The sequence below is a fragment of the Hirundo rustica genome, chromosome 9 (genome assembly GCF_015227805.2).
Source record: "Hirundo rustica isolate bHirRus1 chromosome 9, bHirRus1.pri.v3, whole genome shotgun sequence".
NCBI lineage: Eukaryota > Metazoa > Chordata > Aves > Passeriformes > Hirundinidae > Hirundo > Hirundo rustica.
In genome coordinates, this window is record NC_053458.1 from 16,648,235 (window position 1) to 16,668,849 (window position 20,615).

The following is a 20,615-nucleotide window of genomic DNA, read 5'->3' on the forward strand; positions in this document are numbered from 1 at the left end:
AATATTTGGTTTTTTATTAATAAATAAAGTTGCTACATTTTAAACAAAATATAGAATGTTCTTAAAAATATAGTTACATCTCAAAAGACAATATACAACATAAGCATTTGGAATGAAAATTCGTATTAAATAGCTGTACAGTGAAAAATATACTTGATACCAAATGTGCTTTCTAGGGAGGGAAAAAAGTGGTTTAGCTGCACTATAGAAAAGTCATCCTTATTTTTAACTTGGTTCTGTCTTTACAGGCTCATCTGTTTATTAATAATTCCCCAAAATATTAACTATATCTTAAGGAAACCTGTATGATTAAAGATAAGCATGATCAAAACAACTCCAAAATACTGGTAACCCCAAAAACAGCTGTATGTATGCAACCTTAAAACGCTTTTAAAACACAATTGTTACCTGTAATGTTACTAAGTTCTAACATGCTATTTGGCTCAAAGTTGATGTGTTTTTCTTTAAACCTGTTTTCCTTTGCTGCAGGGTTTTTACTATTTATAGAGAGTATATTCTAGTCTGTTACCTATTTGTACCTTACAGTCCTATCTGCAAATAGAGAAGCTTGTCTCTCAACATTAAAATATGCTAATAAAAATATCTTATGTTTAAACAGAGCTTTTTAATTAATGGTTCTTCAATCACTTGATAATATTCTTTGTAATTCACACCACCAGTCAGGAACTATTACCCAACAAATTCTGAAAATTAAAAAAAATAAATGCCTAACCATACCTCCTTGCCACAGAGAAGAACACACCCCTGCTTTGGTTTTAGTTTCTAAACTTTAGAAAAAGCATAAAATTCTGAAGAGGAGTAAATAGACCACATCTGCAAATCACATGCAAAAAGAGCAAAAGAACAGAGAAAAAAACCAAAACCAGCAAAAAGACTTAATGAGAAGCATCATTTGCAGTTCTTCTGGAGGCCAGTCTAAATTGCTATTCTTTAAAGGGTCATAGCTTCCCTTTCAACTGAAGTCTCATAGTCCAAATGATCTTGTCAGGAGTATGTTAATTCAAACACTTCAGCTGCCTTAACTATTTTCATCCATTACAGCTTTTGTTTTCACTTCAATGAGTTCTTCTACTCGAGCTAGAACACTTTCTATTAAATCAAATGTGAAGAGAGCTGAGTGTAAAACCTGAAATGACAAGAAAGATGAATGTTATTTTTATTAGATTTTTTTTTACCCATTTTACATTTACTTTTATCTCCACATTGAAAAAAAAAAAAAAGTCAATACTTCTGAGTGAAGGGAATTGCAAACTCACCTGAAGCTGCATTCCAGAAGTCATGGGAAGCATCTTTTCCCCACCAACAGTTACAGAGCAAACTGTGTTAGAACTGTGTGCCTCTGCAGAAGAAAACATGAAGAAACCAGCATGACTCTTAGAATTAAAAGAATATTTTAAATATCAGCATTTCATGACAGTAACTGTTAAGAACAGAAATCCAGGGATTGATGAAACACATGACAGAAGGTGCTGAACCTGAACAGGACGATGGAGTTGGATGATATCTTTATGCTTTGTAGGACACAAATGCCTGCATTACTAAACGGGCAAGATCTGCAACTGGAACCAATTTTAGAGAGCTCACATGCTCTTTGAATGGAAAAATAAAATGTTATCTGGCCCAGTTTTGATACAGTTTTAGTATTTCTACATCCAGGGGGATAATAGGAGGTTCTTTAGCTTGACTTAATGAATCCAGACATTAAATACTTATTTTAGTAAGAAAAGGCTGCATACTTCTCTGTTTCAGACAGATTACTTGCAGCAGGCTAAACTACAAGGACAGGTCTGAAAAATTAGGGGAAAACTTCTTGTATTCAGACCACATATTTGAAATTCAGTGTAATGCTTACAAAGATTAAACACCAGGGAAGAAAGCTAAACTATTTACTGTTACAAGTTAGATGTTCTCTCCCAAACTTAAATCTCTTTATATTTTGGTGAAGGCTAGAGAAGTGTAAGAGGGACTTACGAAAAAGCTTCCTGATTAATTTTGAAGGATTCCCTTTAGAAAGATATCCACAGGTCGTCTTGAGAAAAAAATCCCCTTCTTTGCTTCATAAGTACATAGTTTGCAAAGGAAGAGGGTAAGACTAGGGGCAAAAAGCTGTATTGACATTTTTAGTAGCAGACACAAATTCCTTGGGCTATCTCAATTATACTGGAGACCACGAGGACCACGAGGAACAGAGGATCTGACATACAGAGAGATTGCCTAAAGCAGCTACAGCTCTTGTGCCCTGTGCAATGTGTCTGCTTAACCCAGTGCAGAATCTGATTCTGTGTGTCAGATTAAAAAAAAAAAAAAAAAGTATTAAAAGAAAATGAATGTAATGCTTCAGGCTTTAGAGAGCACTGTGACTTAATTTTTCTCTTGTTAACCCTCCCACACCTGGTATGAAACCTAAGGGTTATGTATTCAGAGAAACTTAGTTTCTCCTTTGTAGCATTAATATTGAAAGTATAAATGCAGAACAAGCTCTGAAGGTCTTCCTGTGACACTTCTATCAGGTTTCTGTAAGATTTACAAATGTGATGACAGGTAAGTTCAGATTTTTCTGCTCAATTATGAAAATTTTTAATATAGCATCTACTGAATTATTATTGGAAGTTTGGAATAGTGTCAACAGTTAAATAAAATCTGATCTATGCAGCATTCACCAGTTCCGCATTTCCAAAGGACTACCAAAGTTTCTAGATATGAACAAAGCTAAGAACAAAAAAACAACAAAAACTGACCTTTTCTGTTTTCTTTCTTATTTTTTATTTCTGCTTCATAATGTGCTTTTGACATATTGAGTCCTACACGCAGTGGTTTTAAGAAATTCTGCTCTATCTTGCCAAGCGTGGTCCATACACCAGTCTGGTCAAACAGAACAGAGAAGGTTACGAAACAGTTTTAATGAAGCATTGCAATGCTAAGCTTTTGAGCACAAGTTTTTTGACTAGACTTTGTAACATACACTCCTGTGGTGGAAGGAAAAGAGAAAAAAATAATTCAGACACATGCATTTAAGCAGGAACAGCATTGTGCTGGATATTTAAGCTCCTCTTCCTCTCCCTTACATTATTTGTTGATTGGCTGATGAAGTAGTCAAAAAGAAAAAAAAAAAAGGGTGCAGAAGGGAGGGAGGACTGTGTGTAGACTGGTAACTACAGCAATGGAAATGCACATTTCCAGCTTGTTCTTGTAAACAAAGCTGAAAGAATCTTGATGTGTTGGAGGGGAAGTTCTAGGCCCTTTCTCAGGCTAGACTCTCTACAGCAAGTAAATGGCAATTGTAGGCTCCTCTCAGATAATTCAGCAGTAAAACAGAACAAATATTTAAATTAACATTCCTGAATTAAGACTGAATTGCAATGCCAAATGAAAGTTGTGATAAATATCATGCTTCCCAAATGTCTATATTGCATTTTAAAAGCATTTTAAGAAGGTCACTGGACATGCTACTCTCCCATCCTCCATCACAGCAGCCACAGTGACAATGAAATTCTCCCCAGTTTGACACTGGTAGAAAGAAGGAGTTTACAATAATGGCACTCAGGAAGCAGGAGGTGCAAGGAAAAGATGCTCAAACCCAAGGCTGTTCAGGGTTACAGAGAGGAAAATAAGACTGGGTTTGCTATAGAAGGAAACGAATACAAAGCAGCCTTTGTGTCCTTGGATATAGGACCCATTTATACAACTCCTTTCTTCAGGCAGTACCCTCAAAGGGCAGAGTAAGGATGATAAAAATAAGAATTTTCAGTGTTAAAGACAGTGAATCCACTAACAACAGAGGAAAATTCACCAAATTTTAGTACTAAATGACACAGTTAACAGTTCAAATAAGAACAGTAATTACTTCCACCAGAATGTGGCTAAAAAAAGGAACTTTTTTCTAGAAAAAGACTTATTTTTAAACTTGATTAATGAAAATGCTTGTTACACAGCAATAAAAATATCTGAACTGACATGAAAGGAGGCATTATCTTTCTGCCTCACTTGCACTGTATGAAGAGACTGGGAGGAAGTCAAGAACTGACAGAGGCTAAATTTAAGGGAAAATCTTCAGAAGATGTGATGCTATTTTTTCCTCAAACTGCATGGACATTCTTTTTGCCAGGTACTAGACAGCACTGTTAGAGCAGCTGAGTGCTGCTACATGCAGTTTTTATTAAGAATAAAGGAGAAATTCTTAATTTTCTTACAAAGCTATGTATTTGCATGTAACTGAATAGACCATTATGAGTATTTAAATAGTAACCACCCCTTAAATATGACAAACAGATACAGTCTAACAATATTAACTAATTACATAAATATTAAAATAGAAATGCACCCACTGAAAGCTATTTTTGCTTTTCATTTTCATTACGGTTTCGGCAATCAGTACAAGTTATTTCAGTGTTATTCTACTTAGATTAATAACATTATTAGGCACTTACAAAATTTATTTCTAGATCTCAAATTAGTCTAAAAGCAGATCAGAATTTTTTTCTGTGTTTTAGAAATGAGAAAATGATATTATTGTATTATTATTGCAATAAAGAAATCCAGTGAATAAATAGGCAAAAATAACAACCTTTTAATTTAGGAATACTTGTTGGGTATGTATGCGATTTTCTGGTGACATACTCTAATGTTATGGACATAGATCACAGTTTAACAGGCAGAGCAAAAGGATGAGTTTGTTTATAAGAACAGTATATATGCACACAATTTAATCAAAACAAAGGAACATATCATAGATTTCCTAATGTCTTAATAAAAGCATCACTTCTGGGGAACTAACCACTGCACATAAAAATGCAAACCCCACGTTTTTTGAATCAAGGATAACAGTGTTCATGCGAATCCACCTCTCAGCTAATCAATCGTTTTCAAATCAAATCGTACGTACTTGATTGTCACTTTCACAATCCTTGATGACTAAGTATCTCAGCAGATTTAGTGATGCCATAACCCTGTGAATTAAAAACATACAGATACCTATTACCAGGATAGTAATTTTAATTGTCCATTAGCCAGACATGTTAGGAGTATCCATTTGTACAAAAAGCAAGCACCCATCTGCTGAGCAGTACAGCTCCACCTAGAGCTCACACTGCAAGTAAAACTGAAACTGGCAGCAGATTGGAGAAGGCTGCTGATGGTGAGGGAGAGTTCTCTCAAGAGACAGAAGCTTATGACAGAATCTGTATTTATGTATCACTGGTGATCCAAAGACGATTTGAACCTAGTGGGACAATTCTCTTTATTACTGGACTGAATTTTTACTTTTGAGTGCGCTTTTTTAAATGACTGGGGATTTTTACCAAATCTTTGAGCAGAAATTATTTATTTTTTTTTCCAGATAACGAGTACAGTTAAACATCACACTTTTTAAGCAAGTATATGTCCATCTGGACATTATCTCCCCACTGATTTACAAGCCCAAGCATCATCATATTACTTGTCATATAGGAAGACTTAACCCATACACACAAGATTTTTCAGACACATTTCAGTTCTGGTTTTTTATTGTTGTTGTTTTTTCAAATGCAATTATTTACTGTTCAGGTGGATCTGTAATCCTACTCATGAGATACTGGATTCCCAGTAGCAATCTGTGAAACTGCCTCAAAGATGCCTTGCACCACAGGTTGCACCTGACTAATTGTTATTCCCCCGTACCATCAGACACCACACCACATTGCTTTTATTCCTGCAGCTGCTTCTGCAGAGAGCTGACAAACTACACATTCCTGAGGAGATAATGCTTTACCCCTTGGTTATGTCATTTCACAGCTGAAGTCTTACATCCTCGGGGAATGGAGGAGGACATCCTTTTTAACTGTTAAAAATTAACATAATGGCACTGTGACATTCTTCTCTGGAGAGCTGGTTAAAGTAAATGACCACTTCCATTTCTACCTCCAAAACCTTAAAGTACATTGCTGTTGTCACTTCATTAATTACGTGACAGCATACATCATTGTAGTAAGGTAGTTTAAAGTCTTTTTTAATAATGAAGAAAGGAGAAAAGCTTTAAACTGTGATTTACCACTCACCTGTCTGAGTTTTGCAGAAGATCGGTCTCAGCACCTTCTGGAAGTGAAAGTACTAAATCTAGAAGGGAGATCAGGTGATGCCCTGTAAACCAAATGTTGTCATACTCCTTCTGAAAAAAATACAAAAAGTTCAGCTGAGTGCAAAATTGAGGTCTTAAATAATGTAACAAAAACTTGCATAAACCAGAAAAAAATTTTTAAAAAACAAACACTAGAAGAAATGTTTTCTAATATTGAAATAATTGTGAGTGAAGTTCACAAACCAGCCGCTTCATAGTTTTAGAATTATTTTTCTTTTTGACAGCCAAGAAAGAAATGGAAGAAACGTAGTAAGAGAATTCTGAAGCCGCATAGTAAAAAGTTAATCATTTAGTTTTAATTAATTTTTCCAACTTTCTGGTATAATTATTATAAAATATGAGATTAAAATGGCTTTGATCTAGCCCAGCCCTTCCCGATGGATTTATCATTTGCAAAGCACTAATAATAAAATGCTGACTGTAATCATAAAAGCAAAGAAAAAAAATAATAATTCTATCTGGACTGTAATATTTGAATTATATTTTTAAAATGAGGAATTGTGGGGATAAAACTATATACTGAGGAATTCCACTTTAAGAAAGAAATGCATTTTCAAGCACAGAAAAGGTAATAACTTCTTAGCAAAATACAATAAGATAATGCACTTAAAATACAACTGTAAAATTATAACCCAAATATGCATAGACAGAAAAATCCAAAATAATGTTTTTAATAAAACTTTCTAATCTTACATATCTTTTCAAAGTGGATTCCTTTAATGCATGACTTGAAGTTTAAGTTGTAGACATTTTCTCAACATCATACTGATAGAATTTTGAGAAGGCAACTTGGTTTATATTGGTAACAGCCTCACCGTTAATGCTAAGTGAATCTGATCTTTTATATTTTTAATAATGTATCCTTCTACACCAGCATGGTTGCTTGTCTTCAGTAAACACCTTCAAACAAACAAAACAAAGATATTAAAACAAAACAAAGATCTCTTTAAGGCTGCCCATAAGGGTAACTCAAAACTTAGATAACATTCACTAAGTGGGAGTTTTACCACAGAACAGGATGACTGTGTAACCTTTAAACATTGGCTTATATAAGACAGCTAATTTTACATGAGGTAATAGAAATTCATTATTTATCAAAAAATTAACATAAAATTAATGCAGCTTATCAGATGGAAATCCTGTCAGAAATCATTGTATTGATGCAATTAAGCTGCACTAGGGCTGATATTACACAATCTGCAGTAACTTGGATGCATACCTGAATAATGTGTATTTTCCCTCTGTATCAAACTTGTCTATGAACAACTGCAAAATATTTAAACTCTTCTTTCTCTAAAGAAAACAGAGATGTTTATCAGATGAAATGTAAAAGAATTAACTCAGCATTCAGAATCCAACTGATTCTGTAGGCCGCTTAACATACCATATGCTCCATGGGACAAAGAGTCATAATTTTCACCAAATCCTGCAGTCAGAAAATACAAGAAATACAATTTATAATTAAATACAGATTATTACATTACATCACACTGACTAAAATCTACTCAAGACTTTAAAAATATGAACCAAACAAAAAACCCACAGCACACTTGAGAATGTCTAGGTGATGACAGAAGATTCTCATCAGAGAAATTCATTCTAGCTTCAGTGGTCAGAATCCCAGGGCTGATCCACAGGAACACTATTCTTGTACTCTTGGTTCCAGGTAAGAATGTAGGCAAGCAGCAGATTGGCAAAGTGGAGACAAAAACGAGCAAGCACCACCTTTCAACCAAGATCTGTGCCCACCTGCTTCTGTGACCTGTCCATACACTGGGTGTATTTTAATTGTCACTGAAACTTGATGCTGCAGCAGGTAGAAAAGACAACCAATTCTGTACAGCAGGACACTGAAGGTTTCAATTTAACAGCACAGGTGTATAAAGGTCCAGTAAGATGCCCCCTCACAAACACCTAGAGGACAGCTAGATATTATTTCTAATCAAACTTTGAAGACTTCTGTAGACCGTTTCTTATTACCTGAGGTACATTAATAAAGTCTCTGAGTTCTAAATAGTGATGGAGAAGGCTGTTATCTTCCATTCTCAATAAACAGCTCTCAAACAGATCCTGCAGGATGGGAAAAGAAAAGAAAGATGCCGACAGTATGCACATATACAGGACTTTAATCTATCAGTTTAACATTCCATGGCTAAAACAGCCTTCACTCGTAAATCCTCATTCAGATATTGCAAGTTCCAAGCAGCTGCAATTGCAAGTGATAGCTGTAATTTAAACATTTATGCAGGACTGTAAAGTTCAATAAATACAGGTATTTGTAACACTGAAAAATACTTAATTAGGCCTCCAAATATTCCTGGAACTATCATCTGAACTATCAGTCATACATCTCTGAGAAGGGGAAAGAAAAGTTTTACCATTCCTTACACTGAAAAAATAAAACTTTTTAACATTGAAAATTTAATTTAAAAAAAGCAACTTACAAGTCCTTTAGATAATATAGATTCTTCTGTTCTAGAAAAAAAAAATCAAATTTAAGTTGTTAATTAAAAAGACAGTTGATATTTTAGAAGAAACAATAGAACAGAGGTCAACAAGAACTTATCCCTCAACCATTCTCCTTCTATTTTTTAAAAACTGAATCTTTGTTATTCTTTCCAAAGATTTTTAGAATAAACTTGCTGATGAGAAATTGAACATTAGACTCATCTCTTCACAGTCAAAAATTACTTTTTTCCCCTCAGTATTTATACGTGCTCAAAAGCAGCGTCATCTCGCACAGGTATTGAGACACAGATTACCAATGAAAATGAAATGGTAAACAGTCAGAATAGAAAACCTGCCTTCCATAGAAGCTATTTGGTAACACTGCTGCTTATGGAAAGTGAAATAATCACAATGTAGAGAAAAGTTTGGTTTCCTTTAGAAAGCCTAACCTTTAATCATTTTGTGTATCACAGCAAACTACATCCAAATAAATATTTTCACAATACTTGCCTTCGGTAATAATTGATATAGAAGGGCAAGTAAGTATACACTCTAATTATTCTGCATGTATTTAAACAACTGATTTTACATTTTCAGAATAAAGTTTCTAAAAAAGGTATCAGAATGCAAGAAGAAAACAGTACATAAATGTTTAGAAAACTGCTTCTTATTAAGAGAAGCCATCTTGTAGTGGGACATGCTCAAGTTTATAAACCTCCTCTGAACCCATCTATATTTCAAATTTGTTTTTATGAATAACTGTAAAAGATCACACCCACTTCCTAGACCTTCAAATTCCACAAAGCCTACCTTTTCAGCAGCACTTCAATATGTGTCATATTGCACAGCAGGAGGTATGAAGGACTAGAAGAGAAGAATCAGGCTACACTAAGCTGCATAAGCCATTTGCACATAATTAATATCTTTGACAGGATTAGCATTCTTTTTAAAATAATCAAATTCCTTTCTAAAATCATTGATTTTTAAATAGACAAAAAGATTGTAAGTCAAATCACTATTAAGAATTCTTATGGGGAAACTTTATAGATATGCAAATGAACAATTAATACACATTAATTTTCAGCACGTGACTAATCATAATAGTTTCTTTTAAAGGACAGCTCATCTAAAATTAAACTACAACAGATTAATCTGCAGGAGTATGTTCTTTAAATAACCTAAGTTATATAAAATATAAATGCATAAATGTTGACATAAAATTAATACTACTGAAATACAGTTTTCATTCATAACTATCCACAAATAAAGTTCTCTTCCACTCAGAAAGAATCTTCAAAGTACAAACTTAAAATAAGCAAGAAAGAATAGCTCTTACCTAAAAACCACTGGAAAGCACTCGACACCAAGATGCTGAACAAACATCAGATATGACAGACATGCCAAAGAATCGGCAGAATCCTTTCTCTCCATGTCTGCAAACTCCTGATCCTCCCAGTGTGGACTTTTGCCTTTATGATGTATAAACATTAATGGTATCAATTCTCCCACATTCCACAAAATGTCCTAAAAAATAAAAACACATTTCCTATAGATGCTTTTAAAATACCTGAATACCAAGTAAGTTTTAAAGCTTTAACTGTATTTACATACATTCTCTTGTACAGCACGTGTATAAATTAATAAAAATGTTAAGTTTTTAATATATAAATTAATATAAATATGTGATATTTGTGATATATGCACAAACACACACAAAAAATCCTGGAGGAAAAATAACTAGTATTAGAAAAATGTTACTAAGATAGCAAAGTCAAGCACACAAAAGTTAGCAAAAGACAGAATGAAGAACATCTACAAACTCCTGGTTCAGCTCCTTTATCCCCAATGCCACGAGTAAAAATAGATTCATGAAAACATTATGCCACAAAATCTCTGTGTTTTTCAGATCACAGAATACTCAGTTTCTGGTTTTTTCTCACTAATCAATATGGAACACATTTAGCTGCTGAAGGCAAGCCTTGATTTAAAGTAAGGTTTGCTTTGTATGGCCTTTCTTTCCCATGATGCACAACATGAGAAACACCTGCCATTTGTACATCAGAAATACTACAGTGGTTACCCCCTCACACCCTTCATGTGGCTGAGGACATGGTGTAACTCCTCTTGTACATATTACAGAAAAATGGGGACATCAAGGTGACCTCACTGTTCTGCAGTTGTCCAAACCCAACGTCCAAGATGGCACATTTTGGAAAATTAGGATTATTTTTATATTGTATTAGAGAAGATGTCATACAGTCAAAGCATGACTTACTGACCATAGCTTCAGCCTAATGCCATAAACAGAAGTTCATTGAGAAAGAGAAGGTAATTCACGATTAGCATCAAAAACGTGGTTTCAGACTGTGCCCAACAGGAAAGGCAGGCTGTATCTTACACGGCCCAGTAAGTCACCCCCCTAACCAGTACAGAAATCAAAATGAGCCCTAGAACAAATTATAGGCAGTTGTGAACTTGACCACTGGTTCTGCACACAGTGTAATTAATGTCGACTGCACTCACTATGATTTCAGTTGCAAAATGCCGGAAAGGATGTTCTTCAATGCCCTCAAGTTGTTCAAGCTGAGCTGCCAATAATGGGTATTTCAGGCTTTTCATACAGCTGAAAAAGAAAGGGGATAAATCACCAACAGTCATAAATACAGACCATGAGAGTGTCATTGATGACAAAGAATAATGCCTACATTCATATCAGCTGCTGCTATTCAATGTATTCCAAGGAGAATAAAAAAATAAAAACCCAACATCTCCTGTAGAAGAAATTCTTAAGATTTCACTTCCAGACTATGATTATTCTCACTGTTGTAAATCTGAGGAACAGAGGAATACCAACTCGGCTACATAATGCAGCAACTAGTATTTATGGTATTAGCTATATAGTATTATTATTATCATATGATATTACTGTTATCATATTAACATACTATTATAAAATATTATTATGATAATATATTTATAACTTCCCTCTACTAAACAGAAAGCATAAATATATAAGGCCTATTTAGGGGTCCTTTGTCAAAATACCACATTACTTAGATATATGTTGGCAGCATTATAAAACACTAAAAGATTATTTATTTGCTCCCTATATAATAAATGCCAACTATTCATTTTGTTAAATTACAGGAATATATAACACAGACATAAAATGCTCACAACTTTACTAATTCTTCTTTCAGCTCCATGTCATTGCATTCTGATGACTTTTCCGTATTTTTAACGACTTCATTCACAAAAGGTTTAGCAAAGTCCACCACTGCATTACAACATCGACAGAGACCAAGTTTATCTTCTTGTATTTGTTGTTTTGTGTAAGGTACAGGTAAGGGAGTGAGCTGATTCATGATCATGGCCAATGACAAACCCACTGAGTAGGCCTTCTTGTTCTGAAGTTTCAAAAGCACTGGGGGAAAGAAAAAAAAAAATAGGGGGGAAAGAGAAAATATGAAGAAAAACAACGTGACTAGGTAAGAAAACATTTTGTTTTGAGGAAAGGAGAGGGACCGACACCTGAAATCACACAAGCAAATCCAGCAAGACTAAATATCACCGACTAATTTAACATACTGTAGTCAGCATGGCCATATATTTACAAATATCAAATATTAAATCTGTCACACATTTCAATGTTCTTCCATTCTCCACACACCAGGATGAGGACAAAAAAATAATCTGCTTTTCTAGAACTGGGCTAAGTGAAATGATACATATCTAACCCAGAAAATGCATTTATTACTTGACTCCCTTTGTGCTTGGCAAAACCAGAGACAACAGCCCAGCTTTTCTGCTGAGAACTGACTCTGGTTTTTGCTCTGTGACAAAAAGACTCTCCCAGACTGAGGAAGCAGCACCAGAGGCTCTCCACTTTAACTGTACTCAGCACAGACTAATTGCAGATTGGCTATCCAAAAAATCACCTTTCTCTTGTTAAATTCTAACATAATATAATAACATATCCTGGAGATTGCTACAGTCAGACTTCAACTTGATGCACAACATTTAATTTCATCTCACATAACAGAACAGAAACTACTGCTTGTTACCTACTTAGAGTGGCCAAATCCAACATTTTAAATTTTCATATGTAAGCCAGAATAACACCCCCCCATACCAATAATGTATTGCAACATGCTTAAATCAAAATACAGTTTTATACTATTAAAAAAATAGAATTGCATGTTTTAAAAGGCAAATAATGAAGAATTTCACAAATCCATGTGATGCCCTATTTCTGCCACAACAGTAGAGGTGCTTTACACCTCTAAATACAACTGCCATAGGACCACATTCTTGTAAATGATGAAAAATAGCTGAATAATGCTTTTTCAACTGATGCTATTACTCCCATCTAAAATAGTTTTCTAACAGGCCAATATAAGCATGAAATTTATGCCTTGTGTTATTTTGCAGAATATAACAGACTGTAAAGCTTGTCAGGACAGATGTAGTCTGAAACCATTCCAGCAAAGGCTAAACTAAATTGATGAATAAATGACAACCTAATTTAATTGAGAAATCACACGACAAACTGAATCCCACCTGTCTGCAAAGGCTGAAGCAATAACAAGACAGTTTGACACACTTGCTCTCCAGAGGTCTGCTCAATCTGCTCAAGTAAACCCAAGAAAAGTTCCTTTGGATTGCAGAGCTGCAAGACAGGAACAATGCGTATTTTTAAATAACCATGGTCATAACCAATAAAATTAACCACATGCAAACTTCAGTACAAAGTTCCTGAATGTCAAGAGAGAAGATCTGAACATCCAAGGTAAGACTTAAGAAAACAAATATGAAACAAGTACATGCCTACAATTAACAGCTACTAAAGAGCATACCTGTGTGTACACTTTGATATGAGCTGAAACCATATAATAGTAAAAACTGACACTAAACCTGATTTTTATGGGCTGCAGAAACAGTACCTTTGCAAAGTAATCCTTGGGAGCTGAGAGAAGTAGAATTTGAGTGTGAATTTAACTCAAGCTATAAAGTTTGCAAGTTGTTTTTGGAGTGCATAAATGAAAGAGAGTGAGTTTTTTACAGGATAAAGTATTTTTCTGCTCCTACTCCATCAGAATCATCAGGTAATGATTCTCATATTGAAGAAGGGTGAATGATTTAAGGAAAAGACTCTGCAGAGTGAATCTCAAGAAAAGAGAACAATAAATACTATTCAGACACAGATAAGTGATAAAAGGCAAGGTCTTGCAGAATGGTTTTGAAACAACTGAAGAGAGACCATGAACAGAGAGACCTTGAATTAGATACTAGAAAACACATTTAGTAACATACTGTGAGTTTTACTCAAACTAGCTAACTCAGGTAAGATTGTGTCCTTTAGATCAACTTAGCTCATTTTAATGTGAAAACCACACCTCTAATGCTGAACCTACCACTTCCAAAGAGCCCTACATGCACCATGAATTTAGAATTCTCTGTGCCTTTAAACTGAGGCAAGGGAACGTTAAACTAAGAGCAGCTTATCCAAGTAGTGATGTAGATTCATTATGCAAATATTGTCAGAATCAAATTGTATAAATAGGTTTGTGTAACTGGCCTTTGGTGTACTAGCTTCATGGATTAATGGTCTAGCTCCCCCTTTTGTGCAGAACTTCCCTAACATCGTTGTTATCATAATCATGTATTTCAAAACCATACCTGTGCCAACTGATCCAGTATCCTCAGGCAGTGTTCTCGCTTATCATCTTCTTCTTTATACATGAAAATGCATCTAACAAGAGGAGAAATGAGATTCCAACCCATATTCTTGATAATAACCTAAAAAACAGATTTTCAGAGAATAAACCAAAACTGGATGTCTTCTAAATCCAGAAAGATTGTATGTATAAAGACGAAAAGCAACAATAGATCAATGTCCTGTAACCATTACTGTCACTGAATATTTAGCAACTGTTACTGTAATTTGACACACATTGTATTCTCTCCCCATACCTATAAACACAGCTTGCATATCTTGTATCATTTTCCTCTAATTATTAACACTGATATGTCAATATATACTTCTAAATATCTATGACAATACATTTAAAACAGGTCTGAGCAGAGGAGTTGTGCTGAAAGAACACTTGGACAAATTATTCATGAGCGGATTGAGACTTTCAGTTGTTACTCCAAACTCACAAAATCCAAAACCAGGTTGTGAACCTCATGTAACAGATTGTGAACCCCAAGTAACATTGCTAAAATATTCTACCCTTCACTTCCCTTCTGAACTTCCTATTTATCTCTGTTCAATCTGGTATATTGTCCCAGCATTCCTACTGCCCAAAGACATTAGTATTTCAAATCAGCATCAGCCTAGTTGGCTCCTACAGTTGGCCAATATTATTATATTCACTAGTGTTAGTCTGATCCCCAACAGCAACTAAGCACCCCTCAGCTGTTTGCTTGCTCTTGTCCCACAGTGGGATGGGGGTGAGAGTCGAAAAAACAAAACAGAGTAACTCTGAAGATAAGGACAATGTAACAAATGAAAAACAAAAAACAGCAGGGATGACAGGGGGAATGATGCAGGTCAACTCCCACGAGGAGACCAATGCCCAGCCAGCCTCCAAACAACAGCTGCTTTGGAATGGGTCCCCATCCACGTATCTTTACTGCTGACCATGATGTTGTATGGTGCGGAATATCTCAATGCTTTGGCCAGCTGCCCCAGCTGTCTCCTCCCAAATTCCCTGTTTACTGGGGGCAGAGTAAGAAATGGAGAAGGCCCTGATGCTGCACAAACACTGATCAGCAGTAGTTGAAATACCAGTGTATTATCTCCACCTTTTTTGGTCACAAATCTAAAACACAGAACTATGCAGGCTGCCATGAGGAAAGTCAACTCCATGCCAGCCAGACCCAGTACACCATCTGAAATCCCTGTCCTGTGGAAGTGGGACACAGTCACCTTCTCCTAACTCTGCTCTTCTCCTTCCTTTTCTCTTTGCTTCACTCACAGAAGAAGAGTTCTTAATGGCTCTGCTAAGATTACTGTGACTTGGGTTTCTGTGAGCTACCTGAATACAGAATAATGTGCACTTAACACAGGGCAATTTATTAGCTACTGATATGTACAGCCTTGCTCCACAGGGAAAGTAGCTCTCCCCTCTTAATAAGCAGATTTATATTTAATGATGTTAATAAACACTAATATGCAATGGAAACTTAAATTCACCTTGTTCTTCTCATTTTGAATTACTTCTAATAACTGAGCTGCATATCCACCTTCCAGACATTTCTGACCTGCTACCAGAAACAGGTTAAAATCTTCTCCTTTGAAATCAGCTTCTTCCAGAATTTGCTAGAAAGAAAATAGGAATGTTTAACTCTGTACTTATTAAAGTCAAATAGGAAAATCCATGTTTTCATTTCAAAATTAAATGTTTCATTGTAACTTTTATACATTTTTCACATATTAAAAAAGCTACCAAGTTACTACAGAAGACAAGGCAGTATTTCAGTAGCACTAGGTCAAGACTACAGCATTCTGTTTGGAAGATGTGTTTTCTACAACAACTAGCTTTTGTTCCTAGGTACAAGAACACTTTCTTCTCCAAGAAGCAGAAATAATCAAGCATCTTGGGATAAGCACCACAGAGAAGTCAACGAAACATGGAGGCTGAACTCAGCTGCCCCATGAGGAGTTCTACTAACAGCTGACTTATCTTTTGAGGTCATTTTGGCTTCAATTGTAATATCTGTAGAAAAACTCACACTACCTACACTTGTTACTTCCAAGGAAAGAAAACTACTTACGCATCTTTGTATTATGGCTTGAAGTTCATCAGCTGCCATTGTAGTGTGACTGTGCTCTTCTGGCATGAAAATTTATTATAAAGAAGGCAGTATTATACCACACAAATTTAAATCAGAGGCTGAAAAATAACCACATTATCAAAAAACGTTAATAAAGGAATAAAAACAGTCTAGACAAATATTAAGACTACATTATTAGAAAATAAAGGAAAAAAATATTTTAGGAAATGTATGCTATATTATTCTACTTCCCATATTTGCAAGAGACAGTATTACAGACAGGAAACAACCTGTATTCTATGTACAGGGAAACAGCGATTACTGGAACATACCTGGAAAACTGCAGCTAACACAGAGCACGTCTGGGCTCACCGCAAACCAGGTGCGCACACCCATGACACACATTTTCTGTGACTGTTCTGACCAGAGGAGCTTCTGCTCAGCCCTCACTGGAACACACTAACCCAGTGTCTGGCATGTGAAGGCACTGATCCGAACACCATGGCAGTTTATATCAACAGTGCAGACAAGATGACATATACAGTTCCATTTACTTCTTTCTGGTGTCTAGGTTGGACTAGTTCAGCGGCCTTTTACCTCTAGGTATTACAATTTAAAATTTTCTTGCTAAAAACAACAAAGTAATGCACTCGAGCAATGTCAAGTACCAAGTTTTACATAGCCAGGACCATGAATTACAAACACAATAAGCCTGGCTATCCCCATGTAACATAGAAGCAGTCTTAATCTTCAGGGTTTTAAGTAATGCTATGGGCCTAAACCTGATCACTAAATATGATCACTGTGTCAATTACTCCTGTACCTGGGGTATTCAGGTACCTATTCATGAAAACACAGACATCTCCATGAAATGTCCTCAGCCTTTCCTCTTACATTTGACCTAATGGGGTTGGTTTGACCCCTGCCAAACACCAGTGCACCTACAGGAGACAACATTGAGACAGCCAACCCATGCGGCTGATCACAAAGGCAGACAACTCACAAAAGCTTAAAAGGCATCTGTGTGTGACTATCTTTATTCAAAGAATAAACAACTCACTTTCTATTCTTCACGGCCCATTTTGGCATCCGTATGTCACTGAAACTCACTCTTTCTAGCCTGTCATTTTAACCAGGCCATTACCACATACTTTCTTACCACACGTTGTATTATTTAAGCTCTTCATTTTACAGAACGTTACTAATCCCAGCGAAACAATTTAATACTCTTTCGAACGCCAGTACAGTTGCATTTTCGGCCCTCAGTAACTTCCCAATGTACTTACATGCTTGAAACGCGCCGCCAGCACCCACCGTGTTGCCCCAGGGATTTGTTGGCTGAGCTCGCAGATGGTCTCCGGCCTTAATACTTAATCCGGTTTCCAGATGAATCTTTTAGGTTTCAGCGGCAAGTGGACAGCATCTAAATCACGTGAAACGTTCTATTAATACTCACCGAACTCCTTCCTCATAAACAGACATCCCAGCCCCTTCTCTGGGCGGTACAAAACCCCGGCTAGGACAAAGAGGCTGCCGGCCTCAGCCCGTAACACACGGCTGAATTAAGAACCACAAGGGAACAATCTCACCTCACCTCAGCCCCTGCCAGACGAACCCCTCGGCTCCGCGCTGCCGCCTCTCCCGGCCCCGCCCCGGGTGAGAGGTCGGCGGGCGGAGCGGCGGCGATGGCGATGATGGCGGCCGGGACGGGCAAGCCCCGCCGGCGGCGCGCAGGTGGGCGCCGGGATTCGCGCGCCAGCCCCGCACCCCCGCCCGGCGCTTTGGGCTCTCCCTGTGCCCCCAGACCGGCACGGCGGCGGGCTCGCCCAACCCGCCGTGCCGAGGGGAGCGGCGGGCCGGCCGCGCTCGGCTCCGTGGGCCTCTGCCGCGCCGCGTGCGGGGCCGTCACGAGCGGCGGGCCGGGCGAGGCGAGGCCGGGACCCGCCGTCCCTCAGGCTCTGAGGGGCCAGCCCGCCCCGGCCCGCTCTGGGCGTCGGGGCCGGGCTGCGACGGCGGTCGTGCAGCTGGTCGGAGCGCCGTGCCCTTCCTAGGGTAGCGGCCCGGTATCTGTCCCCTGCCCGATGCCCTTGTACGGGAGCAGCTGCCCGGGACAGCCGTGTCGGGAGCTGGGTCAGGGCTCTGTCCTCGGCTGTAGCGGCTCTGTGAGCGTGCCGGCGTTGGACCTGGCCCGGAGCAAAACCCTGCGGTGGGACAGCTGTGGGGACGGCACTGGGGTGCCGGGTAAAGCTGCGCTGGAGACACGGGGGGTGTGCCTGGTACAAAATTATTGTCAGAGTTGGTTTTTTCCCCTTAGCTTTTTTGTGTATACAGAGTATGAGAAGAATTGGGCCTGTTTTCACACTTCAAAAAGTGTGTCTAACTGGTTGCTGAATACCAGCTTACTTAAAGAACCATCAAAAGCAAGGTACTAAGCAGTTCTCTTGATTGTGCTTGCAGTTTAGAGGTTTTAATATTTTTCTGGTCCCAGCACTTTCCGCTGTTAAAAAAGTACACTAATTTCTGTATTTTTATATTTGATTTCTAGGAAATAAGCATTCAGCTGCTCAGAAAAATGAAGATGCTGCTCAAAGGTATGATTTCTGAGGAACTGGATGAGGAGCGGATATTTGTGTTGTTTTGCCTCACTCTGAAATTGCAGTCTCTGTGTTGCAGAGGCTTTGCTTTCTTAGAGTACCACAACTAAGTTCAGTAAATCACCAGCATCAGCATCATGTAGACGTGATTGGAGTGATGCTGTGTAACTTCTAACAGCATGCACATCTCAGCATTGTGTAATATACTGTAAGTTTGTAATCTAACATCCAAAATTCTATTTCCTTAGTCTGTAGTACTTGCTTTTTGCTGTCTTACTTCTTTACATACCTGCCATTTATAATTATTTACATCAAAAAACACTTAGGATGTGGCATTTGTTTATTTTATTCCTTCCTTTACTTTGTAACCTCACACTCAGTCATGTCCTAGTTCTTTTTTTCTTCCCATTCTTCATGTCTTACGCAGTTCCTCTTTTCCTGACAACACTCCATAAATTGTCCCAGCTTCTTTGTCCAGCCAGCTCTAGATTTTCCTCTTGCAAGAAAATTTGGGGAGTGTATTGCAATACAGTAAGAGTAAATACTTTTCTTGCCGAGCATATAAAGCAAGCCAATATAAAATATATAACCCTTTGTAGTTATAACAGAATTACTAGTCTAATTACTTGTTGTTTTATTTGGCCAGTATGGTATGATGCAGAAAAATGTAAGCTGTATTTCAGAAAAAAAGATAAAAATGCGATTGGAAAATTGTTTATGGAAATCCGCCCTCATTCAGTGTCTGTTCTGTTACAGGAAAGCAGCTCTGGAGGCTGCACTGAGAAAGAAGATTGAATGTGAGAAAAAAGCATTGTCTATAGTTGAACAGCTCCTGGAAGAGGACATCACTGAAGAGTTCCTTCTAAATTGTGTAGGCGTTGCAAGTTTTTACACTGTTTTGTATCTTAGTGTGGTACTTTTTTTCTATAGTTTTTGGAACTATTTGCTGCAGTTTAAAATAGCCAAACCATTGATTGCTTCTTGTACCAGCTCTGAAAACAATTCCCTTATTTTTAAGGGTTCTGGAGTGAAAATGTGCCCTAGTATTGCAGAATTCACTCTTTTATCAGCCTTTGTTTATACCTCTGTTGTTCTGGACTCACAGATGAATTGTAAAAATTTAGGTTTACGTCATACCACCTGTAAGTTTAGACAAAGTCTCTATAACGCACCACTTATCTGGCAGCAGAATTTTGATCTGACGATTACTCTTGTTAGGGCTGTAAACAGGTTGATTAGTAGGTGTACAAAACACGTAAATAGAGGAAAATTACAGAGATGGGTGCCACACTAGAGGCAAAATTAGGAAGGTCTTGTATACGTAAAAAAGAAATGCTCACATCTGTTTTTCTTCTGTTTACCCTTTTACCTTTTCTACTGTGTAAGTTCTCAATGTTGTTTATTAAACCAAACAGATAACTGTTATAAAATGTAAGATATTTATATGCTTAAGAGATGTTTTGAATACAAAAACTGACAAGTTTTCCAGTATCTGTTGTTGAACTATTTTCTTGTCATTTTAGGGAAAATGTATTACTCCATCTCACTATAAAGATGTTGTTGATGAACGGTCTATCATCAAACTGTGTGGCTATCCTCTATGTCAGAATAAACTGGAAAATGTAAGTTGCTTTTCCTTAATGCTGTTATCAAAGGAA

At 37.1% G+C, this 20,615-nt stretch overlaps 2 protein-coding genes across 5 annotated transcripts in view; one reads left to right on the forward strand and one right to left on the reverse strand.

Moving 5' to 3' along the window:
• Nucleotide 1: 1 nt before the first annotated feature.
• GLMN (glomulin, FKBP associated protein) lies at nucleotides 2-18,071 on the reverse strand. 3 transcript variants are annotated; one of them, XM_040072779.2, is made up of 20 exons: nucleotides 17,958-18,071; nucleotides 17,650-17,786; nucleotides 16,364-16,482; nucleotides 15,783-15,908; nucleotides 14,261-14,380; nucleotides 13,142-13,250; nucleotides 11,759-12,005; nucleotides 11,105-11,204; nucleotides 9,918-10,105; nucleotides 9,392-9,445; nucleotides 8,578-8,608; nucleotides 8,114-8,203; nucleotides 7,518-7,559; nucleotides 7,353-7,426; nucleotides 6,949-7,033; nucleotides 6,054-6,163; nucleotides 4,904-4,967; nucleotides 2,760-2,883; nucleotides 1,278-1,360; nucleotides 2-1,147 (listed from the first exon to the last, which is right to left on the reverse strand). In XM_040072779.2, the coding sequence occupies exons 3-20, from the start codon at nucleotides 16,427-16,429 to the stop codon at nucleotides 1,040-1,042; spliced, it is 1,821 nt and encodes a 606-aa protein (XP_039928713.1). In that variant the 5' UTR covers nucleotides 16,430-16,482; nucleotides 17,650-17,786; nucleotides 17,958-18,071; the 3' UTR covers nucleotides 2-1,039. The 3 variants fall into 3 exon arrangements, with proteins under 3 accessions (XP_039928713.1, XP_039928714.1, XP_039928715.1); XM_040072780.2 differs by having other exon boundaries at nucleotides 17,953-18,052; XM_040072781.2 differs by lacking the exons at nucleotides 17,650-17,786; nucleotides 17,958-18,071 and adding an exon at nucleotides 17,820-17,838.
• Nucleotides 18,023-20,615, forward strand: part of RPAP2 (RNA polymerase II associated protein 2) — a 35,224-nt gene continuing 32,631 nt past the window's right edge. Inside the window, exons 1-4 of one of the 2 annotated variants that reach the window (XM_040072783.2) lie at nucleotides 18,023-18,097; nucleotides 18,909-18,954; nucleotides 19,714-19,828; nucleotides 20,481-20,579. In XM_040072783.2, the coding sequence (XP_039928717.1) occupies nucleotides 18,049-18,097; nucleotides 18,909-18,954; nucleotides 19,714-19,828; nucleotides 20,481-20,579 (309 nt within the window). In that variant the 5' untranslated portion in view covers nucleotides 18,023-18,048. Of the gene's footprint in view, nucleotides 18,098-18,908; nucleotides 18,955-19,713; nucleotides 19,829-20,480; nucleotides 20,580-20,615 lie in introns of those variants that run through there. The other variant, XM_040072784.2, reaches the window with a different exon arrangement.

Excerpts from the sequence above, each read along its gene's own strand:
- GLMN (XM_040072779.2), bottom strand. The coding sequence starts at position 16,429 with ATGCCAGAAGAGCACAGTCACACTACAATGGCAGCTGATGAACTTCAA. Across the intron at positions 13,251-14,260 it reads TACTGGATCAGTTGGCACAG|CTCTGCAATCCAAAGGAACT; the intron begins GTATGGTTTTGA and ends CCTGTCTTGCAG. Across the intron at positions 7,427-7,517 it reads TTTGTCCCATGGAGCATATG|AGAAAGAAGAGTTTAAATAT; the intron begins GTATGTTAAGCG and ends TGTTTTCTTTAG.